At 61.0% G+C, this 25,678-nt stretch overlaps 1 protein-coding gene across 2 annotated transcripts in view; it reads right to left on the reverse strand.

The window, feature by feature from the left end:
• Positions 1 to 25,213, reverse strand: part of GRID2IP (Grid2 interacting protein) — a 29,301-nt gene extending 4,088 nt beyond the window's left edge. The window contains exons 1-20 of one of the 2 annotated variants that reach the window (XM_081133999.1): positions 24,671 to 25,213; positions 19,365 to 19,519; positions 11,850 to 12,098; positions 11,579 to 11,664; positions 10,086 to 10,155; positions 9,510 to 9,604; positions 9,070 to 9,250; positions 7,802 to 7,956; positions 6,670 to 6,816; positions 6,368 to 6,465; positions 6,106 to 6,223; positions 4,983 to 5,338; positions 4,218 to 4,637; positions 3,638 to 3,725; positions 2,822 to 2,899; positions 2,266 to 2,462; positions 1,810 to 1,965; positions 1,593 to 1,679; positions 603 to 732; positions 395 to 513 (exon numbers count right to left, since the gene is read on the reverse strand). In XM_081133999.1, coding sequence (XP_080990125.1) covers positions 395 to 513; positions 603 to 732; positions 1,593 to 1,679; positions 1,810 to 1,965; positions 2,266 to 2,462; positions 2,822 to 2,899; positions 3,638 to 3,725; positions 4,218 to 4,637; positions 4,983 to 5,338; positions 6,106 to 6,223; positions 6,368 to 6,465; positions 6,670 to 6,816; positions 7,802 to 7,956; positions 9,070 to 9,250; positions 9,510 to 9,604; positions 10,086 to 10,155; positions 11,579 to 11,664; positions 11,850 to 12,098; positions 19,365 to 19,519; positions 24,671 to 25,084 — 3,399 coding nt within the window. In that variant the 5' untranslated portion in view covers positions 25,085 to 25,213. Of the gene's footprint in view, positions 1 to 394; positions 514 to 602; positions 733 to 1,592; positions 1,680 to 1,809; positions 1,966 to 2,265; positions 2,463 to 2,821; positions 2,900 to 3,637; positions 3,726 to 4,217; positions 4,638 to 4,982; positions 5,339 to 6,105; positions 6,224 to 6,367; positions 6,466 to 6,669; positions 6,820 to 7,801; positions 7,957 to 9,069; positions 9,251 to 9,509; positions 9,605 to 10,085; positions 10,156 to 11,578; positions 11,665 to 11,849; positions 12,099 to 19,364; positions 19,520 to 24,670 lie in introns of both variants that reach the window. The other variant, XM_081133998.1, reaches the window with a different exon arrangement.
• Between the last annotated feature and the right edge of the window lie 465 nt (positions 25,214 to 25,678).

Genomic DNA, 25,678 nt, shown 5'->3' on the forward strand with positions numbered 1-25,678 from the left:
TCCCCAACCATTCACTTGGAGTAGCCCCTGACCCTTTCCACCCCTGACCCTTTCTGTCTTTTTCTATGCCATTTGTCACTATCTGTACTCAGTGGGAGTCTCCCCCAACTGCCTCTGACTGGCCAGGGTCTGGGCTCTCCTGGGACCAGGGTGCTGGAATAAGGCAGCAGCTTTAGGACGGTCAAAGGAGCTCCTTCCCGTGACACCCAGACTTGGCCTAAGTGCTTTTCTCCTACATGACCAGGATGGACTGTCTTCCACACCCCGACACATGGCAGCCTCTGCCCAGAACCTCTGTGGGGAGACAGGGTCTGCAGGGTCACCAGAGCCACAGCCAGCTCCACCTAACCGCTCAGGGCCTAATGTGCCACTGGGACAGGCTGCTTAAGGATACCGTCATGACAGCAGCGAACTTGTCCTCGCTGGAGGGGGACATGCTCTGGCAGGCAGCCTGTATCTCACGGATGGTGCAGTGGAGGTCATCCAGGTCACTGGTCAGAGCCCGCTGGTTCACTGTAGGGAAGGGGACAGGGCCTCATGGGGCCACACTCCCAGCCCAGGACAGCACTGCCCCTGCCTCTCCATCCATCCGCCCAGCCTACCTTTGGCAGCCAGGGGCACGGTGGGCAGGTCCTGAGCGAAGCCCAGGAGTTCAGGGAAGTGCTGGCTCAGCGATTTGGCGAGGATGTGCAGGAAGGTGGACTTCCCGTCCACAGTCTTGGTGGAGTTCAGCTGCAAGTGACCCCCAACACGCATCCCCGTCAAGGACCCCATCAGATTCCAGATCACCTGGGACCAGGTGCTCTCAGCCCTGCTTCTCTCCAACTGCGCCTTCAGTTCCTGGCCCTCAACACTCACTGACTCCAAAGCTCACAGCCTGACTGCTAGTGCTCCTTACTTGGAGGTCTCACCTGCTGGGATGCCACAGGCCTCCCTAGGAGTCTGGAGGTTCCCTGGCCCAGATCTTTGAGGTCCCTGGGAACCAGGCTTCCAGCTAGAGGAGGGTCCTAGGTTTCTCTGTCCTTGTGAGTTTGCCATTGTCAGCAGATGGAGCCCAAGCTTCTCTGACTCCAGGGGGATGGGGAGCATCACTCATAGATCTTCCCTCTTATGGTTTTCTGGAAACATCTGTGACCCATCTGAGCCTCAGACATCCTAAATCATTTATATCTACAAATGGAGTCCTCCTCCTTTTTAAAAAAAACACACACACAAAAAACCCAAAAGGCACCCCAGGGGAAAGTCTGGGTATTCGAGCTGTCCTTATTTCTGATCCTAGATCTTGGGGGTAGGGGGAGGCAGCTGGACTGACAGTGATGGTGCTGTTGAGGGTACAGAGCCTGCCAGGTGGGCTCTCCCCTTCCTCCTGGAGCTCTTCCTCCCTGCTCTCAGCTACTCCTCGTGGAGGACTCCCCCCTCCCCCCAACCTTTGCTGCAGTCATATCCTGCCTGGCCTGCAGGGAGCCAGCTCTTCCTCCTGGGGGAAGGGCCCTCCTTGGTCCCTTGGTCCCGATGTTCCCTCCTCGGCTCTGCCACAGTTGGTTAGGCCTGGCCTCCCCAACCTGGATGGCAGAGCAAGGCTAGCTCCTCACCTCTGTCAGGAAGTTGATTTTGAAGCCCGTGGTCTTGTTGGTTTTGGGCTGTCCGTCGTTGAGATAGTTGCCCATGGCCAACACAAACTGTGGAAAGGAAGGTGGCAAAGCAGGTACTCACCCCACCCCTCACCTGGCCCTCAACCCCGGGCCATCAGGATGGACCCCCAGGGGCCAGAGGGGCAGGTAGAGTGACCAGGGAGGGATGTGCCCTGACCTCCAGGATCTTGGCGAGCTTCCGGCTGTTCTTGAGCTCGAGGGAGGCCTGGCGCAAGCACTCCAGGCTGCCCCGGATCTCTTCCGTCTTCTCCTGCAGGGTAGCCTGGAAGTGCAGGCTGCGCAGGCGGGTTTTGTATTCGGGAACCGAGAGCATCTGCCGGGAAGGCAGGGCCAGGATGCATTCATCCCGCCAGGGAGGCCAGGAGACCCCCTGCCCCACCGCGGCCTGGGGCGGGTCCGCTGGCTGCCCGGGCCAGGTGCTCCCTTAGGAAACATACGCACGGCCTCTAGGGGGCACCCTGATCCCATCTGCTTTGGACCCCACGTGGAACCTGGCCATTAAAGGTGTAAATTGGGACTCAGAGGTGTGAGCGCGGGGGCGCACGTGCAGAGGGACAGACGCGGGCCCGGACATGGCGAGAGCCGGGATGGAGACGCTGGGCGGGCCCCGCACCTGCAGGACGAACTGGTCGGGCTCGCTGAGGCGGCCGGGCGCCTCGCGGAAGGCCTGGTAGCGCAGCTCCTCGTCGGCGTCGGGCGCGAAGAGCAGCAGCTGCGCCAGGTGCGCGGGCTCCAGGCGCCGGGGCTCCATGCTCATGAGCACCTGGCGCAGCTCCGCGGGGCTCAGCTTCAGGTGCGCCAGCAGGATGGCTGCGGGGGGAGGGGGGGCCGCCGGCTGAGCCCGGGCGCACCTGGGCTGCGGGGCGCACCTGGGGGGTGGGCGGGGCGGGACCAGGGCGGGGCGGGGACGGCCCAGAGGTGGAGGGGGTCCCCTCTCCACCAATTAAAGCGCGTGGACCGGCTTCCCGAGGAGACAGGCCCAGAACCGAGAGCGTTCCTTGGCGGAGGGGCCTGGAGGCGGGGCCAGAACTGGGGGCGCACCCAAGGGCCGCCGCACCTACCCCCGTGGGCTCTGGCGGGACGTGGGGCCTGGGCGGCGGGCAGGTGTGTCTGGGGGCGCGGGGCCTACACCTCACTCCCGCCCCCGCCCGGGGCTCCCCGGGCCTCACAGGTGTTGTAGGCCTTCTTGTGGGACAGGATCTCCACCACGTCCTTCTTTCTGAAGGGCTCGGGCCTGGGCACTGGCTCTGGAAGGGACACCGTTGGTTTCACGAGAGAGCCTGGGCTAAGGCTGCCGTCGGAGGGCCCGGGAGGGGTGTGGCCACCCCAACAGCCCAGATGCCCACTGACCGTGGCCTTGGCTGAATCAGCTCTGGGTGTCCAGGCCCCACTCAGGGACACTCAGCACGTGTGACGCATGCCCCTCTCCCATCTGCTCTCCCCTGGCCGGGTGGGGCTGAGCTGGCTGGGTGAGGGGAACCCCCCACCCTGGACCCTGCAGATGTTTCGCCAACGGACAAGGGCCTCTCTCTTCCATCCCCGGACCCCTCTCCACACACAGACTCCCTGGCTGCCTGGAGCCCCACGCAACAGCTATAGGGAGCTGCCCGGAGAGGGTGCGGGGACAGGGACCCCCAGGGTGCTGTGGATGCCTCCTGTCCCTGTTCTGGCTGTGGCCGAGCAGACCACCCAGCCTCTCTCTGGGCTTTCTGATCAGGAGCTTGTCAGTGTCACGGGGTTAATCTGGAAATGACGGAGGAGAGTGTCTGGCATTTGGTCAGCATGCAATAAATGCTAGCTGTCAGCATCTCTGCTTTGAGGAGGGGAAACTGAGGCCCTGAGAAGTGAACTTGGGGACACAGTAAGGAAATGGACGTCAGTGTAGACCTTGGTGGTCTGAGCCCTGGGATGCCACAGAAAGCAGCTGGTGGGTTGCCACAGCGACCCCAGTGTGGGGGGTCTCCTGGGGCCCTCAGCCCACTCACTGGCAGGTTTCTGGGTGCCAAAGTGGAGCTCCAGGTCGAGGTATTTCACCATGTCACTGAGCTTGTCATAGTCAGAGTCCTCCCCGAGCTGCAAGGGAGGGGCAGGCTCTGAGGGAGGAGGAACCCTGGCAGCTGGGCCTCAGTGGATGAGGGAGCACCCCCCAGGCCCTGGGAGAAACCCAGGGACAGCAGACTGTGGGAGAAGCCAAGTCACCCAGCTACCAGGAGGGAGCCAGCTCCTCTGCTGTGAAAATATTCACACCTGGAACACCCTCCACGCGGAGGCCAGCAGTGTGCCGGGGCAGGGGGCAAAGGAGGCAAGGGAGTGATGGGGGTCAAGGGGCTGCAAAGGGGCTACATCCACCAAGGGGGCTTCGAGGCGGCCCAGGTGGTCTGGCCCTGATTTGAGGTGTCCTTTGCAGGGAGTGAGTCCACCAGAACTGCCCTGGGTTCCTGATGCCAGGGGAACTGAACCAGGAAAATGCCAGGGGCTAGAAGCTGGACTGGGCCTTGTTCTCAGTGCCACTGCCCAGGCCACCCTCCCCTGGTGCAGGGCACCTTGGGGCCCCAGGTCACCTACCTGACCCCAGATGGTGCCTTCGGAGTTCTCCACCTGCTCCCACCGCAGGCGCTTGACGCTCATGTGGCTGGTTTCGCTGCGGCGGTGGCCCAGGCCCCGGGACAGCATGGGGGGTGCACAGGGCACAGGTGGGGGCAGGGGTGGCGGGGGTGGCGGAGGGACTGGGTGGCTGAGTTGGGTGAGGGGCTTGGCCAGAGTTTGGGTGGGACCCCGGGGACCGTCAGGGGCGCGGGAGCTGGGCTTGGGGTCATGGAAGGGCAAGGGTGGCGGAGGGGGGGGGCTGAGCGGGGGCGGGGGGATGTGGTCAGAGATGGAGGAGTAGGTCAGGGAGCTGCCCTCCTCGCTGCTGCTGATGCACTCGCTCGCGCTGCTCCGCTCGTTGGTCACGAAGCTGCCCTGGTCATCCTCGTGGAAGCTCATCTGACGGGGACAGAACAAGGCGAGGAGAGGGCCAGGCTGGGCCCAGCGAGGGAAAGTGGGATAGCCTGGGCAGGGGATGGGATAGCCTAGGGACAGGGATAGGACAGGCTGGTGGGGTAGCCTAGGACGAGGAATGGGGTAGCCTGAGACATGTATGGGGTAGCTTTGGGAAAGGGGTATCATAGCTCAAGTCAAACGGTGGGATAGCTCAAGCCAGGGAGAGGGGTAGCCTGGGACAGGTCCCCAGGGCAGCAGGCCTCTTGCAGGAGCTCAGGGACACCATCCCCTTAGAGATCCCCATGTCACACCCGCTCCCTGGCCCTCCGCACCTGCCTGCACGCTCACCTCCTCATAGTCGTTCTCGGGGCTCAGGAAATCGTCCACCATGGTGACCCGGGGGCCCAGCTGCTCGCTCAGGGAGTCCAGGAAGCGGTCGGTGTCCCGGCTTCGCACTGGCCGGGAGAAGGTGAAGAGCTTCCTGCGGCTGGGCTGGCGGGCCAGGTCCGGGCTGGGGGGGCTGTCGGAGTGGATGGGCCCGGGGCCTGGCTGTGGGGAGGGCGCCCGGCTGCTGTCCAGGCTGGCGTAGGGGTGGGACTCGGAGCTGCTGGGGGAGGCCGGGCCCCCTGAGCACAGCGGGTAGTAGCAGGGGGAGGGCAGGAGTCGTTCGCTGGGCCAGGAGACGTTGGACAGGGTCCTGGGCCCTGGGGTGGGGGAGGGCAGGTGAGGACCCATTTTCAGTCAGTACCTGGCTTCTAGGTGCAGGCTGGAGGGTAGGGGCCCAGGGCAGGTTGGCCCTGTGTCCCTGGGCACCTTCCTTTCCCTCTCTGGACACGGTGCAGGAAAGCCAGGGTGACCCCGCTCCCCATGCTCTTCCCTGGGAGTGATCAAAGATTAGAGGTGGAGGCACTGCTTAGGCCCAGGACAGGTCCGACCCCAGCTCGTCTTGGAAGAGACATCAGGGGTCCCACCTGGGACCCGCTCAACACAACTCAGAGGGCCAAGGGGCCTTCTCCAGGCCCCAGACCAAGGGTCACAAGGCACCTCCCACACCCAGCAGGCCCTTGGCTCACAGGAGCATCGCCCAGGAGTCCTGCCTTCTGAACTTCATCGTGTGCGTCCTGTGAGTAACCATCTTTCCAGTTGTGCCATTCACAGGGCAAGGCACACACTTAAAAGTTTATCCAACTGCCACACGCTAACTGGGGGAGTCCTCTGGGGGCAGCCCTCTGCGTTTCTAGATCCACAGCAGGGGTGCGGATCAGAGAGGACACGGAGGGATGAGGGCAACCCTGACCTGGATAGCCCCTCACCGTGGAGGCTGCTGGGGTTCCCCAAAACTCATTCCCATGGCTGTGGATCAAAGAGGGGGCCCCAGGATTGTGCCTGGAGGTGGGACAACACCCAGCGAGCAGGGGAGGGGGACAGAGGCCAGTGCTGCCCTCAGGAACTGGGCTGGCTGCACCCCTACCTGCTGTGCCTGCCGGGCTGGGCACTGGGGGGGAGGCACGGGACCTGGACATGGACTCCCTCCTCCCTTTGAAGCTGCTGCTCAGCCTGGACTCCAGCTCCGCATAGACGGCTGACATCTGCAGGAAGAGGGGACAGGAGAGTCCAGCCGACCTCCCTGCCCCCACGCGGCCCCAACATGGTCTCAGAGGCCAGGCCTGGGTGGTCTGGGAAGTAAGGGTCAGCCCCCCACTGACACTGCCAGGAGGGCACCGAGGTCTCACCATCTTGGGGTTGGGGGTCTCAGGGAGGGACGTGCCATCGCCTGCCTGGCGCTCGCCTGGGATCAGAGGGAGAGGCATCTCGGAGCAGTCACTGGGACCTGCTGGGGATCAGGGAAGACAGAGTCCGGCACCAGCCCAGACCCAGCGGGGACCAAGGGGAGAGAGCCTGCTAGCCCAGCTGCCCAAGGAGGCCCCCCCTCCCCAGCCTGTTTCCAGGGACTTCGCACACTGCAGGTGGGAAAACCGAGCCTGGTCACACTCTTGCACCCTCTCCTGCTTTTGGGTCCGGCCCAGGGCCTTACCGCAGCTGAGGCCAGCCTCCAGGCCCTGGGACCGCAGGCTGCGGCGGCACATGGAGGAGGCCCTCAGGGAGCTCCTCGGCTGGGGCTCGGGCACCGGCTCTGGCTCGGGCTCCAGCTCTGGCTCCAGGTCCAGCTCTGGCTCTGTCTCTGCTGTGGGACATGGAGGGGAGATGGGCCCTTGCCTCTCGGCCAGACAAGGAGCCACCACACAGGAAGGGTGAGGGCAGCAGCCAGCTATTCTGATCTGTGACCCCCGCCCTGCTTGGCTCTAGGACAGCTGTCAAGGGGAAGCCTGGGGTGAGAAACCGGTGCCAGGATCAGGAGCACGGGGTGGTGCTAGCTTGAGAATGGAGGCTGGGGGAGGGGGCCACAGCCCACCCCACAGGGCCTCTTCTCATGATAAGAGCCTAGGGCCCCACGATCCAAGGTCTCAACCCCCAGTCGTTGCTGCCTACAGGGACTTCTGGTATGAAAAGCAAGGTTCCAGGTTTGGGCAGATGTGAGACACCTGTACCCCGAGGTTCTTGCTAAAGCCCTGGACCCTCCCCCTGCTAACTGTGGGTCCCTGGGACTGGGGACAGTGGGCACATGAGGGCCAGCACGTAGACCTGCGGGCTGGGACCAGCAGGTCTGAACACCTAGAATAAAGGCCCAGGGTTTCGATTCCCGTGGCCTAAGTGATGATGGGCATGGTTTCACAGGCACATGGGCACTGACAGGTGGCAGCAGCAAGGCCTGGCAGGCCCTTGTGTGTGTACGTGCCCAGCCAGGTATGACCCAGTTGCACACTCACAATCCAGGTCTGCCAACAGCGGCCACACAAACTTCTTGATCTGTGCCATACTTCCTGGAGTGCAAAGCACAGCCACCAAGGTCACCCCCATTCTGTGGGTGAGAAACCTGAGACCCTGGGCGGTTAGGTGGGGTGTCCAAGGTTGCGTTTGCTCCTTCCTTCCCAGGAAGGCACATCATGGGGCCAAGCGTGGGACCAGGGGGGCGCTGGTCCTGTATCTGCATCGCACGTGGGCACATCTGTGTGGGGGGGGGCCCAGGTCCGCTGTAATACCTAGCAGGTGAGAACAGGTGTCTGGCTCTTCACCTGGCGGGCTGGGCAGGGGCAGGGGCTGCTCACCTGTCATGGCCGTGTAGCCCAGGAAGCATGCGATCTTCTCCTGGCAGAGCTCCTGCTCCTCGTAAGTCAGCAGCTGGTAGATGAACTGCCAAAGCACCTGCTTCGCAGGTGTGTCCAGCACGGGGTAGACATCGACGATGAGGGTGTCGATGTTCCTGGGGGAGGGTGCAGGGGCAAGGGCTTCACTACGCAGGGGCTCATCTTAGGGAGTGGGGTGGGGATGGATAAGGGGGGCACTACAGGCCACAGGCCTCAGGCTCATGCCCTGCCCCCTTTCCCACTGCCAGGACAGAGAGCTGGGCAGGAAGGCAGGCTCTGTGGACATGCTGCCTGGATTCAAATCCTGCCTCTGCCACTTACCAGAGAAGTTACTTAACTTCTCTGTGCCTCAGTTTCCTCATCTGGAAAATGGGGATAAAAATAACACCTGCACAGAGCACTGAGCTGTTGTGAAGATCGAGATGTATGGAGTGTAGTGGGAAAGCTGAGTCACTGTACCAGGGGTCAGCGAATGCATTAGACATAACAGAAGCAATAACAGAAGTGCCAAATGGGAGGTGATAGTTACAATGTTCAAAATCAACAAGAAATCAATGCCTACAATAGTCAAGGAACTCCTGCAAAGCAACAAAAACAGAAAGCCCAATACAACAGAGGAACAAAGGGTCCGACTGTTCTAAAATTGAGTGTGGTGATAGTTGTATATATTTGCAAATATACTTAAAAACCAGTGCATGGGATTCACACTCAAATGGGAGAATCCATGGCATGTGACTTATGTCTCAATAAAACTTTAAACAAAAGAAGAAAAAAGATGAACAAGTGAGGAGCTGTGCACGGAACATGAGTTACCCTGCGGACTGAGGAGTGTGGCCAAGGCAGGCTGATGCCCCTGAGGTGCAAAAAGAAAGATCCCAAACCAACCCCCGAAGGGCCTGGCCAGCGGCGAGTGGCCTCAGGCATCTGGCATCTTGAGGCCTTGCTGACACTGGAAGTACTGTCCCTGTGAGGGTCCCACCATCAACGCGGCAGGTGACCACTGTCTGCTTCACTTTACAGACAAGGCTGGGACTTGCCTGGGTCACGTGGCTCGGAGGTCTCAGAGGCAGGGTTTGTTCTGGGACAGCCCACCTGCCCCCCCCTCGGGGTCCCTGGTACCAGCTCATGCTTTCTTTGAGCCTCCCGCAGGCAGGGAGACCCGGGTGGTGAGTCTGGGCAGGACCTGGGGCCCACCCCGAGCAGGCCCACCCGCACTCTGGCCTGGCCACCTGTGCTGGAAGAAGCTCTCAAGGGCCCGGCAGACCCCGTAGCGCTCGGGAGGTGTGAGCAGGTGCTCCAGCTGCTGGCTGAAAGTCCTCCCCTGCACGCGGATGCTGGACGGCAGGATCTCCGCCACCCACTGCAGTGAGGTGAGCGCCGAAGGGTTGGGGGAATCCAGAGAATCGGAGTCTGCAGGGCCACAGGCAAGAGAGGCACAGGTGACCCGGCGTCCCCAGGCCAGGCGTGGTTTCCCTGGGACCTCCTGGCTGCTGGCAGCCTGCACAGGGAGGCACATCCGCAGCCCCCAAGATGGGGATAGAGAGAGAGCCCAGACGGACCCTGAGGAGGTCCCGCTGGGTTCCACAGCGCCACCTGGGGCAGGATCCTGCAGGTTGGGGGGAAAGCAGAGTGGGCCCCCCTCAGGGTCTCCGTGGAGCGGGGGCCTTACCGCTGGGGAACGGGACGAGCCCCTCCTCTACCACCAGCGTGGGCATCGCGCCACTGCCCTGCAGCATGGACACCACCTTGTCGTGGGAGCAGTTCCTGCCAAGCAGAGATGGCCCAGGAGGGCCTGGCCGGGTGAGCCCCATCCGCAGCCACCCGCCAGACCCCCCTGTCCTGCCCGCAGAGGCCACACAGCAAGTGCCCAGCTGGGCCACAGCCAGAGCCGGGGAGCTGCCTCTCCTGCTTGTTCATCTCTGCAGGACACTTCAAGCCCAGGGCTTGCAGGACACTTCTGGGCACAGAGGGGCTCGCACCCATGTTACCCCAGGCAGGGCTCCCCGTGAGGGGCAAGACTTTGAGCTGTGTCTGCTGCGTGGAGCTGGGTGTTTTCTGGTTGGCAGGATGAACTGACATCCTAGCGAGGGTGGGGGGATAGATTCCAGAGTTCCCATGGGACAGGGGACAGATCCCAGGGACCAATTGGTCAGAGGGGATCAGGACCATGACTTGGGGTCCCAAGAGGCAGCAGTCTTGGGGGACAGTTCACCACTAAGCTCTGGTGTCCCCAGTAGCCCCTGACCTCATGTCCAGTCCGTTGAGGAACAGGATCCGGTCGCCCGACCTGAGGGACGCATTGTCAGCTGGACTCCCTGGAGGCAGGAAGAGAGGGACACTGGTCAACAGGCAGGGCCCACGCTGTTTCACATTCGAGAGACAGGACGGGGGGGGGGAGCTAAATCTGGGCCAGCAGTACCCACATTAGACCCAGTGCCTCTGCTCTCAGCTGCTCTCAGCAGGGAGGGATTCTGGGCGGGGCCGGGGCGCTGTGGGGCGTGGGCTGCGGTCAGCCCTGAGTGGGCGAAGAGCTGGAACAGAGAGGAGCTTGAGAGCAGCATTTCTGCAGCATCTGCACCCCGGGGACCCTGCTCTAGACACCGTTCTCGGCCCTCATCCACAGGCCCACACTATAGGTGCCTTATGCCTTTGTCACCCGAGGAAATGTGTGCGCCTGGGGCTGGTTTGGGCAGAGCAGCACACCTGGATTTTAACACGGCGTCTAGGCCGAGTATGTCTGGCTACCCACGTGAGAGAGGCAGGGAGGTGAGGGTGGGGGGCGGCATGGTTGGAAGAGACACATCCAAAGAGGAGAGATTAATCATTTCTAGAGAAAGCTCCCTAGAGAGCAGCCTTGGACCCTTCCTGAACAAGGCTATGTCAATGACTTAGTGGTACAGAAATCTGGGAAGATCCAGGACACGTCAGTCGTCAGGGTTAGATCCCAGAATCATCCAGTGGCTGGAACACTGATGCAAAGGCACTGGGGCGCTTTCCTGGGAGTCAGGGGTGCCCATCTCACGGATGGGTGTGTCAGCGATGTGAGATGCAGGGGGTAGAGAGGACTCAGCCTCAGCCGGGCACCGATGGGGATGTGCCACCGAGAGCACCATGCTCAGGGGCTGGGAGGGGATGGGTGCGGGACAGAGCAGGTGACCCAGCCCTGTGGGTGGCTGCAGGGAGGGAGAGTTCCATTCCACACTGCAATGGACAAGAGTGGGCTTCTTCCTCCCTCCCCCACCCCCACACTCCTGCTCTGCCTTCTTCAAGATGTCACCATTCCAGGGGCAAGAAGGGCAGGCTGGTGGGAGGAGCAGGGGGTCCTGACTGAGGGGCTGGGTGAGCGGCAGAGGCCCAGAAGCCCTGCTCCCTCTCCGCGCCTGGCCTGCCTGGCAAATGCCCCTTCACAGTGCATGTGGCGCTAGCGCAGGGGATGTTGTCTGCGGTGCGGTCGGGGCAGACACCAGCTCTGTCCCGGCTGTCTGTCCCCAAACGTCCCCCCGCCCTCCATGTGGACACAGGAAAGGTCTGGATGGAGATCTTGGTTCACTTGGCTCAGCGGTCACCCTGAACAGGGACGGTGTTCGCCCAGCTGGGCGGATGGATGACGTGGCTAGGCTGCCCTGGGACCCTCGGAGCGCACAGCCTGCGTGAGGTTGGTACCGGGCGGGGACGGGGTGCTGAGCAGCGGCCTCGTGGGGTCCTTCCCTCCACCCCGACAACTCGCCCACCCCTCACCAGGCAGGACAGACTCGATCCAGACAGGCCCGTGGCCGCGCAGCGTGAAGCCGAAGCTCTTGTTGCCCTTGTAGACTCGGACTGTCCTGGGGAGAGAGGCGGGGGGTGGGCAGCGTGCCCTGACCCGGGGAGGGGGGCCGGGGGACGCGGGGGCCGCAATGCCTGTTCACCCAGCCACACCCCCGCCACGCCTCCCCCGCCCCTCTTCCCAGGTCTCCACCCGCGGCCCATCGGCCAGCCAGGAGGAGTCGCAGCCCGGCCGGCCCGGTACCTGCGCGCGGCCCCGGAGCCGGCGCGGCCGCCCAGCAGCGAGGCGGCCTTGCGCGCGGGCGGCTCGTCCGGGCGGCGCGGGGCGGCGCTGGCGCGCGTGGACACCAGGAGGCGCTCCGGCCGCTCCTCGCTGCGGCTCCGGCGCAGCCGCTGCGCGCTCTGCGCCCGCCGGGCGCGGCACAGTTTGCCCAGCAGACCCTGCGACACCACCTCGTCGAAGCGCGCCCGGTGCTTCTTGGGGATGAAAATCCTGCGGGGAAAGCCAGCTGAGTCGGGGCGCGCCCCCCGGCCGTGCCCACAGTGCCCCGATCGCTGCAAGCCGCGGCCCAAAGGCGCCTTCTGGTAGGCGCCACCCTCGCCCCCACCCCATCTCCCCCTTGGTGTCCGAAAGTGCGCTCCCCGGCCACACAGGGGCCACGGCATCAGGCTCGCTCCAGCTCGGACCGTCCTCCGTATTACTCTGGCCTCCGGAGGACCTCAGCGTCCCCAGAGCCATGGTCCCGTTCTCCCCCTGCCTCTATTTCCTCTCCTCTGGCCTCTCCCCTACTCCCCATTTCATGCCCTTGCACCTGCTGGGCAAGCCCCAGCCAGGGGTCCCACCACCCACCTTCTCCTGGCCTGACTTCAGGCATCTTGGCTGGAGAAAACTGAAGGTACAGTCCGGCCTGGTCAGACTTCCCCAGACCTTCACCACACTCCCAGTCCCGCTGCGGCTCCTCTGCTCAGAATGTTCCAGGACCAGGGCCTCCAGTCCTGCCTCTCTTTCCTCCACACTGCGGCCCCTGCCGATGCACCTCAGCTCCCTTGGCTAAACCAGCTCGCCCCTCACCTCCCAGCGCTGGCTTCCTCAGTCTAACCCTCCGTGTTGGAGGGAGTCCCTGGGCTGCAAAGCTGAAGGCACTGTGGTCCCTGCTCTCAGGGAGGCCACCTGGAAGTGGTGAGAAGCAGAGGAGAGACTCTCATGACCCCTGTGGGGGGTCCACACCCCGGAATGTTCTGTTCCTGTTGACCGGGGGTCTCCTCTGTGACCCAGAAGCCCTCTGAGGGCTGGGTCTGTAGCTCAGCTTTGAGCCATAGTGACCAGCCAGGCTCCGCACATGGGAGGGACTCAGCAACTCAGTAAATAGGTTTGTGGCAGCTAACAGTGGTCCAGCCACACCTCTGAGTGATGGGCAGCAGTTACCACCCAGGTGGACTCCTTGGTCCAGAGCAGAGGATTCTGAGGGTCCGAAACTTTCCAGAGTTAACAACTGGGATGAAGCCCAGCCTCCGGGCCTCAGTACTGTGTCCAGGCTCTACTAAGGGCCCCGAAGTTCTGATTGTTAACAAGGCCACTCTGGCTGCATCCCATAGCTCCCTTCCCTGTTCCTTGTACCAGGAGCCAGCACCAAGGGCATGGTGGGGAGGGGGAAGGTGAGGGGAACGGTGGCCTTGCAGTCAGCTGAAATACAATCCCCCTGAGGTGGGCCAGTGGCCCCCACCCAGTTCCCTAGACCTCTGTGGGTAGGATTAATAAGGCCAGGTGGACAGAACAGCTGCCTGCTGGGAGCGTGGATTGTTGGGAAGGAGTTCATTAGGACCCGACACTCCCCCTCCCCCTGTGAGCTCTGCTTCTGGATGTCCCAGGAGGCCAGAACGAATGACCTGCTAGACTCTGCCAGGAGCATTCTTGCCTGATCCCTGCTAACCACAGCAATTCCCCAAATCTAGAGCCTCAGCCTCATTCCCAGATGGTCACTCAAGGTCTCTGGAGCCTGACACCTCCATCTGCCTGGCCTGTGAATTCCCCACACCCTCCTGCACCCACATGCCTCATGCTCAGACAAAGGAGGGGGCAAGCTGGAAACTGTCCACCTTGCACTTTGGGCTTCCGTCCCAGGCTCCAGAAGGCATCGGCCTCGGGTCCAGCCTGGGCAGGAGCCAGATGACCATCCCAGCTCTACCTTTAGCAGCAATTAGAAAGGACTCCGCCTGCCCCCCAGATGGGAACCAGGGTGAACCGCCAAGTGCATAGGTGGGGAAAGGTTGGGTGGCCCTTTCCCTGATTGGTGTCCTTGGGGCTGAGCTGGAGGCTAAGCCTGCCTGGCAGCCAGATGCCCTTCCTGGCTGTGTGTGCCCTGCATGCGGCTCAGGGTGGCCCAAGCACTCCCGCCCTGGGTCTGCTTTGAATCCAATCTCCTGCAGAGCCATACACAGTGGGGTCTCATGGGCCACTGTGGCCCATCACTGCCCCCTGACCCTGACGGCCTGGCTGTGGCTGCCCTAGGACTCTCAGGTTCCTGCTATGCTCATGGGCTTCTCTGAGGCCACACAATGAGCTGCACTCCGGCTGGTTCTGTTCTCTTTGCCTGGGGGTCAGGTCTAAATCCATCCTCAGGCTCCTCCCAGGGGCTGCCCTAGGGCCCTCTCCCCCCGCATTCCCTGACCTGGCTCTCTGTCCAGTTCCCTGAGCCGGCCCAGTCCTAGGACGGAAAGCGGGCTTTTTAACCCCAGCCCTCAGTTCCCGACCCCCATCCCAACCCCTAGGGCTGCGAGCGGGTTCCAGGCGCCCAACGCGGGGAAACTGCTCCCTTGCACCCTTCTGGTTTATGGCCACCCTTCCCGGGCCCCAGGCAAGCACGGCGGGTGCCCACCAAGGGCAGGTAAGCCCTTCAGTGCCCCAGCCCCACCCCCTCTCGGGCTGGCCCCAGGCGGGCCCGCGGCGCCCAGGGCGCAGGGTTCCCGGCGGCGGGGGCGCGGTGGGGAAACTACCGAAAGTGCCGGGAGAAGCCCTGGTCCTTCCCCATCTGGAGCTGGTGACGGCGCAGCAGGTGCGGACGGCAGAGGGTAGCCGAGCCCGCGAGCGCAGCGAGGGCGCCGGGGCTCCTCGCTCCTCCGCGGGGCCAGCGCGCACCGCCCAGCGCTCGCGGCCGCTCCAGAGCCGCCGGGCCAGCGGCCTAGCCCCGCCCCCGCCCGGGTAGCCCCGCCCCGCCCGGGTAGCCCCGCCCCGCCCGGGTAGCCCCGCCCCGCCCCTCCGGGGGTACCCTTCAGCGAGCTCCCAGGGATCTGGGGCGCTGCGAGGCTGTCTCGCGGTCTCCTCTTGGCCCCCTCATTAGTCCCTCCCGAGCGCCTCGCCCCCGATCCCGTGCCCAAGAGCCGCGCCTCCCCCCATGGTGGCGAGTCCCCAGCACCCGCTGCAGTGAGAATGAACCTGGCAGTTCCCGGGAAGTCCCGACTATCTCTCCTAGAGCACGGCAGGCTTTCCGGAGGGGGTGGCCACTGCGCTGGCCTCCAGGGCTCAGCAGGAGCCGAGGCCAGCAAGGGGAAGCCCTCGCTCCCTATGGGGGGCAAGCTGCACTCAGGGGAGGCTGGAGAGGGAGCCTTGAATGCCCCGTCAGCGGCTGAGACTGCACTCTGAGACCGGTGGAGGCCTTGGGAGGGTCTAAGGATTTAAGGGAAGGTGGAGGGACCCCAGACGTCTTGGTACACTGGGGAGGGGGTGCTGGGAGGGGAACAGGGCAAGGTGTTGGGATGGAACAAGCGTCTAGATTCTAAAAACACAGGAAGGAAAGGGTATGAGACCTGGCGAGGGAGTGGAAGTGAGGTGAGTGGGTGGGGGGAGTAGAGGACCTCGCTGAGATGGGTGTGTCCTACTGGGGGGGGGACCCTACATGGAGGAGAGAGAGATGACAGGAAATGGGGTCTGGGCCCTCCCTCTGGTGCTGCGCCTGCCACTCCCTGGGAGTCCAAGCAGGATCCCATCCCAGGGACCCCACTGCATTGTCTTTTCTCACTGACTCTAGTGCTGACTGCAGGCCAGGAAGGGCTGGTAGATGCCTGGGGAGCCAGCCCAGAGCATCCTGGGGAGCAGCTCCTCTGGGGCACCCTCAACAGGGAACATCAGCACAGGGCCCTCTCCTCACCAGGAGACAGTCACCACCCAGATGGCTGGAACTGCAGAGGTAGGAAACCCCGAGGACTCTACCTCTGTCTCAGTCCTTAGGGGGTTATTCACACGGTCCTGCTTGCGCTGCGCTTCCTGCAGCCCGTCACCGGGAGGATGCTGTGGACCTGACAGTCTCTGGTAGACCCCATGCAGGCCATGCCGCCCGACACACCTCAGCCCCACATTCCTGACCCCAGCAAGGCCGCCACCCTGCGAGGAGCTCTCAGGGCAGCATTTCTCCCGGCAGCAGCAGGAAGCCAGAGCTGTGCCCTCCCCAAGCCCTGTCCCCAGCCCTGTCCAGAGAGAAATGTGAAAACCCTGGCTGTGAGCACAGCTCCCCGGCACCCACAGGGCCACAGTCGCCCCATCATGATGGAGCCACTGCCGGTTGATCTGTAGGAGCTGCAATGGCCCAGCATCCAGAACCAGGCCTGCCCCGAGGCCATGAACACTGTCCACTTTGCTGTGGGCAGAGGAGATGCCAGCAGGAGCAAATGCTCACGCTCAAATCCAGACAGAGCCAGCATGGCACACACCACCCTGGGGCCAGTGAAGACACTGGGAGGGGCCAGCAGCTGACACATCTGGTCAGATGACTTGAGGAAACATGGGGTGGCCAGGCCTCAGGCAACAGCTGGCCTCCCCCAAAGTGCCCACCCCAGCGAGAGTGGGCCACCAGAGACAGATCACTCTAGAGCAGTAGTTCTCAACCGGGGTGATTTTGCTCCCCAGGAGGCATTTGGCATGGTCACTCAGCCAGTGAGTGGACTTGGGGTTCAATTTGCCAGGATTCCAAATTCCAGCTTCCTCCACCGCCTCTGTTGCTCCCCCCTCCCCCACACCTGCCCCACCTCTCCTTCCACATTTCCTGAAACACAAGCAGACCCCTGAGCACACTTAGCTTTCCTGTTCCTTCCTCACCACGCCACACTTTCCAAACTGCCCGGCCTGTCCTAATTAGAAACCCATTTCATCACTCCATCAGGCTGGGATCCCTTTGGGGACAGACCCAAATTAGGCTCTGGGCCCCGGGATTAGCTGCCGCTGCGAAGGAAGATGAGCCCCTTTGCTGACATTGCTGCCACTGACCTGAATCTCCCCCTCACCAGTGCTGGCCCCGAGAACTTTCTGTGACCACGGGCGTGTGTGCTGTCTATATGGTTGCCACGAGGCACATGTGGCTACTGAGCATCCGAACTGTGGCTGGTAAGACTGGGAAGCTGGGTTTAACACTTTATCTAATACTCATTAAATTTCATTTTGAATAGTGACCCAGTGGCTAGTGGCTACTGTGCTGGATGGCCCAACCTCATGGTCCTGGCCTCCGTTTTGGCCCTGGGACCACCCCTTGGAGGCCACACAGTGATCTGAGTGGGCTTCTGCCTCTGTTGAGCACCGAACTGTGGGTGTACACACACACACAATCTTCACTTTGCTGCTCAACCTCTCATTTAAACCTCGCCCCTCACTGATGGGGGAGGGGAGGTCCCCAGGGCCACACTGTAGCTCTTCATGGCCCTTCATCGAACCACGTAGGATGGGTCACAGCCCAGCACTGTTGGGCACCCAGTGTTGGGTACCCCTAGGCCTGTGGGGCACTATCCTTACTTTGGTGCTCAGGAGTTTACCCCTGTGGCTAGATGCCTGGCCCTGTTGAACAACCCTTGGGGGCTGTCTTCCCACCTCCACAGGACACACTCCCAGACCCCACGGGTCACTGTCTGAGCTACAGACTGGCACCTGCTGCCTCCTCGGAGGATCCTGCCCTGATTGCCCCTGACGCTTCAGCGCTGGGCTGTCTCCGCTGGCACCCAGCCCTCCGAATCAGAGGTAACCGGCTGTGACTCCTCCACGCCCCCCTGAGCTCTCTTGGGAACGTGCTGAGTGGGGATCACTGCATCCCTGGGCCACCAGGGCCTGGGTGGGGGTGGGGAGGTGGGGGTGGGGAGGTGGGGGTGGAGGCGGCTGAAGCCACACTGCCAGGGCAGCCCAGCTGGGCACCGCCCCTCCTCCAGCAGCCTCCCCAATTTTCCTGTCGCACTTGACTCGAGCTGACAGCAGAGGCTGCTGGTTCCTTCTCTCCGGCAGCGCCCCGGGGATGCTGCGGGACGGGCGTCCCCAGGCGGCCAGGGTTCCCGCCGCCAGGCTCTAAGTTGCGCGCTCGGGGGCGCCTCCCCCACAGGGCGGCTGCGGGGAGGAGGGAGGGCGCGAGGGCTGGCCCGGGAGGCAGGGGCCGGCCCGCAGCGGCGCGGGGACAGGAGCTGGGGCAGCACCGAAGGGAGACGAGGGGGCCCAGAGGCCGCCCGCGGAGTCCCGGGGCTGGCGGTCCGGAGGCGCGCGCCAACTTCCCAGGGGCCCCGGCGGAGAGGGGAGGGGCGGCCCGTCCAGCGCCGCCTCCGGGAGCCCTCCGCGCCTGCACAACCTCGCCACTGAGAATTCGGCTCCAGAAATAACTTTTTTTTCTCTCTCCGGATTTCCCCAGCCGGGGGTAGGCCCCTAACTCACCCCAGGCAGCTCATGGTGGCCTCTCGGTGCCCTCTGCGCTCCGCTGCAGAGCCCAGATGCGGCGCCCGCGGGGTACGGGCGGGGGCGGGGCGGGGGCGGCGGGCGATGGCCAACCGCGTCCCTGACGTTGGCCCGTCCCGGAGGAGGGGCAGGCTGGGGGGAACGGCCGCGAGGGGGGGCGGGCTGAGTCCGGGAAGGGGGAGGGTCGGGCGCAGGGGAGCCGTCGCAGGCTCCTAGCTCGCGAGCGGGGTGGGCAGAGAGAGACCCGCAGGATCCGGGCAGGGAAGGCGGCGCTCAGGCCCAGGGGCCGGTCAAAGCTGGGGAGGCAGGGCAGTGGCGTCCTGGCAGGAAAGGGGGGAGGGGCCCAGGCATTCCCAGCGCCCCTCTCCAGGCGTGGACGCACCAGGAGACCCCCCCCCCCAGTAATAAACTTAGAGGATCCAAAGCTGAGCAGAAGAGCAGAAAGTGCACAGCTGGCTCGGTTCACACTCCCCTGCCTGCCACTCACTTGCTGTGTGACTTTGGGCCAGTCTCTTAACCTCTCTGAGCTCAGTCTGCCTCTGTGAAATGGGAATAATAATAGTGCTGGGGGACTCAGCCAGGGTTCCTCTAGGGTCCTGGTGAGGACCTGACAACAGCACTGGCATCCTCAAAGGGCAGAGAGTGCACCCTGCAGGATGGGGTGTCCGGACTCCACAGCCCTGGACTCCACATTGTGCCACTGTTCTGTCTGTACAGGACTAGGCCTGTCTTGGTGTCCTGTGGATTTCTGTGGTCTGGGTTTTGGGATAAAGCAAGGAGACTATGACTACAGACCAGGAGGTGGGTCCCTTCCGTGCCTGTCGCAGCCTAGCCATTAGCAGCCCTTTCCTTCTCAGTCAAAGTGATGCCCTGGCATCCAGCAGAGCCACCGGGCATCCTTCTCAGGGTCACTGCCAAGCTTTGTCCTGGGGCTGAAGAGGTGTGGGGGTCCCATTTGGGAGCAGGCCACGCAGCAGCAGCAGCAGTGTCTGGGATGGCAGTGGGACAGTGGCCACCCCTGAGCATGACATGCCCTGCCTGCCCATCCAGCCCAGACCCAGGTACCTGAGGTTGTCCAGGAGGGGCCCTCGGGCCTCACGAGGCAGGGCCAGGGTGAGCGCCCACACCAGGTCCTCTACCCGCTGCTCGGCTGCAAACTGCTTCAGGGCAGCGAACACCTGCTCTTTGGCAGTCGGCTGGTCCCCCAGGACTTCATCCACCTGCAGGGAAGGGTCCCAGGAATGATCACAAGGGACCCAGGGCAGAATCACTCGCCCCTCCCTCCCTCCCTCCCTCCCTCCCTCCCTCCCTCCCTCCCTCCCTCCCTCCCTCCCTCCCTCCCTCCCTCCGGTCACCTCCCCAGGGTGGCTAACAGGAGCAGCACTGCCTGAGCCTGGCTGGACTGGGAGCTCTTTTCTCAACTCACTGCATTTGAAACCTCAACAGTCCTGCCAGTTGGGCATGGCCAGGATCTTCTTTTTACATCTAAGGAAACTGAGGCTGGTAGAGGCCAAGGGAACTTGCGCAAGGTCATGGGGTCAGGACCAGGCCCAGAGACAGTCCTTCGACTGAATATTGTAGGGCTCAAAAGAATGAATACAAGAGCTTCCGCGCACCAGGCACCCAGTAATTGCTAGTTGCTATTATTACACTACTACGCTCCCTTCCACTACATTGTTCACTGGGACCCCACCGAGAACATTCTGGCTCCACATAAAACCCCGGAGTGCACCCTTAGCTAGGAATTCTGACTCCTTTGGTGCTCTCTCTGGACTTCTGTTTTCTTTGTCTTTGTGTACAAACCAGCTGATGCCAATCTACTCAGAGGAATCAGTGCGCCCGATGGAAATGGGCGTGTGGACATCCATTGGGAGATATTTGTAGTTTTTTGGCTGCTCAGGCAAGAAGGGAGGAAAACCCCAAATTAGGTGGGAGGCACGACCCTGGCGGTTACGTCACAGCTCTAGCCATTAGGAAGCTCTTGGCCAGGGCTTTGGCTCTTAAAGGAATGACACAGAGATGGGGGACAGCAGAGCTGGTTCCGGGCAGTGGCAGAGCCCCACAGGACATCCTGAGCAGACTCTTCCTGAAGGATGCTTTAGGACAGCTGTGCCGGGGTTGCCCACCTTTTCCTGGTTCTAAGCCCGGGTCTCCAGCACTGATTCAATGGACATCTGCTTTCCTGCCTCAGTTATTGGAGTTGGCACATGTGCTGTTTGGCAGCCAGGTTCACTCCCTACTCTGCAATGTTGGACATCATTGGTTCTGGGGTATTTGGGTGACTGTCACTCCTGTGCATGTGTGAATTTGACCAGAAGGTGTTCATATTGTTACAGCCACTGAGTTATGTACGTGGCTGGTAAGAAATATGACCAAATAAGACTAAAAGTCCTCTTTCAAGAACTACTAAATTTAGTGAGGAGGAAGTGACAAGGATACTCGTGTCATGGGTTCATTGGCAATGATTTTTCTTTCTTAGCAGAAAAGAAAACAACCATGCATCTTGCAGTTGGTGGTGTTTTACATTTGACACAATGGGGTACTGTTTGACCACTGAGAAGGCTGCTGTCAGTCTTTATTAAAATCCTGAAATGCGGAATGACAGCTAAAGGGTGCAGGGTTTCTTTTGGGGGTGATTAGAATTGACTATGGTGATGGTGGTGCAACTCTATTGACTAAAATTGACTATGGTGATGGTGGTGCAACTCTATGAATATCCTAAAAACCATTTAATTGTACATTTTCGGTGATGAAATTGTATGGTAAGTGAATTATATCTCAGTAAAGCTGTTATAAGAGACATGGAAACACGTGATAAACAGGCAAGTGAACAAAGCAGGATGTCGACTGGAACACACATCATTGCATTTTTATTATATATGATCACACATTTGTGCCATGGAAATATATACTGTTTTACAGTGATTCGGATTTTTAAATAATTGAATGGTTCCCATGTTTTGAACAGTGAGCTTATATGACACCTAGTCAGGAAAAGAAATACATGTTACCATTCCTTTTCTCCCCTTTTCCAGTGTGTTAAAAATTCTTACAAAATAAAATTTCCCTTTTTTGTCATTTTTATGTGTATAATCCATTGGCATTAAGTACATGTCACTGTTGTGTAACCATGACCACTATGTTGTCCCAGAACTTTTTTTTTTTAATCCTCACTTGAGGATATTCTTTCCATTGCTTTTTCAGAGAGATGGGAAGGGGGGGAGAGAGAGAGAAACAAACATCGGTGTGGGAGAGGCACATCGACTGGTTGCCTCCTGCTCTCACGCCGGCTGGGGCCCGGGGATGGAGCCTGCAGCCAAGGTACATGCCCTTGGCTGGATTTGAACTGGGACCCTTCAGTCCGCAGGCCGACGCTCTAACCACTGAGCAAACTGGCTAGGGTGTCCCAGAACTTCTTCATCCCCCCATATGGAAACCCACAAAGCAATCACTCCCCATCCCTTTCTTCCCTGGCCCCTGGCAACCACGAGTCTACTTTGCTGCCTCTATGGTTTTGCCTAGACCGGATATAGGAATCATGCAAAACGAGGGCTTTTGTGTCTGGCATGGTTCCTTTTTTAAAATGTTTTATTTTAAATATGTTTTTATTGATTTCAAAGAAAGGAAGGGAGAGGGAGAGAGAGAAACATCAATGATGAGAGAATCGTCATCAATCGGCTGCCTCCTGCTCGCCCCCTGCTGGGGGTCGAGCCCACAACCGGGGCATGTGCCCCGACCAGGAATGGAGCTGTGACCTCTTGGATCCTAGGTTGATGCTCAACCCCTGAGCCATGCCGGCTGGGCATGTTGGGGTTTTGAAACCGAAGTCAGCTGCAGCCTCGATTCAAAGGAGACCACAGCTGGGCTGCCTGGGAAGATGCTTTATGTAAGAAAGAGCAAAAAATAGTTGCTCCCTCCCGGGGCCTGTGCCACAGTGCGGTTTTGGTGTCAGCTATTATCCAGACGCTCTCAACCTACATCTAAGCATGAGACACCATCACGGGACACTAATGGATTTTCTATTAAATGTCAGGTTCTTCAAGGAGGAAAAACTGGGACAGGGAGAGTGTGGCGAGAACCTGCGAGCCAATTGTTGAAAACCGATGGGGGGCTCCACAGACGCCCTTGATCTTCCTGAGGCAGTCTTTTTTGGGATTTGTTCTCAGCTTTCAGAGGTGCTTGGTGACCTCTAACCAGAATCCACTACTTCCTATGCCCCTTTGCCAGAAAACACACTGCAGCTGGCCTGGGCAGCCAGTCGGGCTCCACCCTCTGCTGGTGACCACCCAGGCCCTTCCTCCTGGTTGAGTCTGCCTGTCCACCCTGCCCTTCTGGGGGCTCTAATTATGCCCCTTTCTGACTGCCCAGGGATTGGCTGGAGTCTGGGACAAGCCTTTGGTTCTATAGCTGGCCATCTGGGATTATAGCAGACATTACTCATTGCTACAGTTTGAATGCGTCTGCTGCCAAAATTCATATGTTGAGCCCGGCCAGCGTGGTTCAGCAGTTGAGCATCGACCTGGTGTCCAGGAGATTGGTCAGATTTCTGGTCAGGGCACATGCCTGGGTTGTGGGCTTGATCCCCAGCAGGGGCCATGCAGGAGGCAGCCGATCAATGACGATTCTCTCATCATTGAGGTTTTTCTCTCTCTCCTCCTTCCTTCCTCTCTCTGAAGTCAATAAAGATATATTAAAAAAAAAAAGTCATATGTTGAACCCTGGCTGATGTGGCTCAGTTGGTTGGGTGTTGTCCTGTGCACTGAAAGGTTGCTGGTTTGATTCCCTGTCAGGGCACATGCCTGGGTTTTGTGTTCCACCCCCAGGAGGGGGCATGCAGGAGGCAGCCAATAGATGTTTCCCTCTCACATTGATGTTTCTCTCTCTTGCTCCCTCTCCCTTCCTCTGTCTCTAAAATCAATTAAAAAATCATTAAAAATTTTTTATATGTTGAAAACCTAATGTCTAATGTGATAGTATTAGGAAGTGGGGCCTTTGGGAGGAGATTAGGTCCTGAGGATGGGGCCTTCGTGAATGGGATTAGTGCACTTATGAAAGAGACCCCAGAGAGCTCCCTAGTGCCTTCCATCACATGAGGACACCACGTGAAGTCTGCAGCCCAGAAGAGGGAACTCGCTCCACCATACTGGCACCCTGATCTCAGACTTCCCATCCTCCAGAACTGTGGGAAATAAATTCCTGTTGTTTATAAGCCACCTGGTCTTTGGTATTTTGTTATAGCAGCCCGAGTGGACTAAGACACTGTGTTAGTCATACAGGCAATAGGAAGCACTGCTACACACCTGTGGATGAAAGTCTCAGATATAACGTTTAGCACAAGAAGCCCAACACCAAAGGGTACCTATTGCATAACTCCATTTATATGAAGTTCACTGATGCAAAATCACCTATAAGGATGGAGTCAGAATGGCAGCTACCTCTTGACAGGGTGGAGAGACAAGGAGAGGGGTGCATAGGAATCTTCTGGGGTGAGGGAATCATGCTATATTCTATTTTTTAATTTTAATTTTAATTTTTTTTAGAGAGGGAGGAAGAGTGAGAGTGAGACAGAAACACTGATGAAAGAGAAACATCAGCATGGACCAGCTGCCCCCTGCACGGCCCCAACTGGGGATCAAGCCCACAACCCCGGCATGTGCCCTGGCTCAGAATCAAACCCATGACCTCTTCAGGCATGGGTCGATGCTCAACCCCTGAGCCACACCGGCCGGGACGTTCGATACTCTACATTGTATTATCTGTACTCTGTTAGTCTACATTTTGATCAGGGTGGTGGTAACAAGGGTGTATTTACGTATAAAATTTACTGAGCTGTACACTTAATGCACTTTACTGTATACCTGCATCCCCTGTATAGCTCAATAAAAAAGAAAAGCAACCCCCCAGATCAAGCGAGCGCAACTACATGAAAATTGGGTGCAGACCTTGAAGCTCGGGCGTCATTCTACTTCTGAGAGATCTGTCCCTAGAAGAGTCGTCAGCTCCAGGTTGTGGGAGCCTCAAGCTCCAGGCCCACTTTCAGCCCCGACGTGCCCCGCCCACACGCACCGAGCCCCGCCCACAAAGCACCGAGCCCCGCCCACACGCACAGAGCCCCGCCCACAAAGCACCGAGCCCCCCACACGCGCCTAGCCCCGCCCACAAAGCACCGAGCCCCGCCCACAACGCGCCGAGTCCCCCTCCAAAACGCGCCGAGTCCCCCCACAACATGCGGAGCCCCCGCCCACACCGCGCCAAAGCCCCGCCCACACGCGCCGGGCCCCGCCCACACGCACAGAGCCCCGCCCACAACACGCCGAGTCCCGCCCACAACGTCCCAAAGCCCCGCCCACACCCCGAGCCCCGCCCCCTACCTTGCGGCTGAACTCCAGGGCCTTGCGCCTGCGCTCTCGGTGTACGGCGTCGGGGCGCACGCGGCCCGCCAGGCGCAGCAGCTCCCGGCCCAGGGCGAGGCCGCGGCCCGGGCGCTGGGGCCGCAGGGCTGTCGTCGGGGGCGCGGAGCCGGGTCCCGCGCCGGGGCCGCCGGCGGGGCCGGGGAGCACGCCGAGGCTGGGCGGCACGCGCGGGCAGCGCCGGGCCAGGCGCACGAGGCGCTCGCGGCTCAGGCCGCCCACCGCCAGCCCCTCCACCTCCAGGATCTGGTCCCCGGGCCGCAGTCCCCCGGCGTGCGCGCTGCTCCCTTCGGCCACCTCCAGGACGAAGCAGGGGCCGGAGCCGCCCAGCCGGAAGCCGAAGTCCTCGGGCCAGCCCTGGTTGGTGGCCGGCATGGCAGCGGGGGCCGTGCGGCTGGAGAGGGAGAAACAGCACCGGGGACTTCCTGGGGCCCTGCCCGCGTCCAGGCTCCGGACGGGGCCGGCTGGGCCATCCCAGGGCTCCGGGTCCCGGGATACTGAGCGCCGCAGCCCACCCACCCTCCCGCGCACCCGCCAGGGGCACTCGCCTTCCTCGCTGGTGACGGCAGTGCCTGCAGACGGCGCGCGGTGCAGGTGCGGCGGCCCGCGGACGGCGCGCGGTGCAGGTGCGGCGGCCTCGGACTCTTGCCTGCCGCCGGCCCTCTGCTGCTCAGGGCCTTGGCGTCGGTTACTGATGCGCCCGAGCTGACAGCTGCAGTTTCTAAGGCAAAGTGATCCTCTGAGTAACCTGAGAAGGCCCCAGTTACCAGGTGGACCAGCAGGATGGCTGGACAGCTTGGCCAGGGCCCAGAGTGGCCAGGCCCCTGCTGCCGGGTCCTGGGGGGTGAGCAGTGGTCCTCAGGCAGGACTGAAGACGGACTGGAGCTGGGCCCCGGGCCGGATCCACCCACGAGGTCACAGAGCTTGGCAGGTGGATTGAGAGCACTCACCTGGGTGGTTTTGGGCTGC

This window comes from Miniopterus schreibersii, assembly GCF_964146895.1.
Source record: "Miniopterus schreibersii genome assembly, chromosome: 4".
Taxonomy (NCBI): domain Eukaryota; kingdom Metazoa; phylum Chordata; class Mammalia; order Chiroptera; family Miniopteridae; genus Miniopterus; species Miniopterus schreibersii.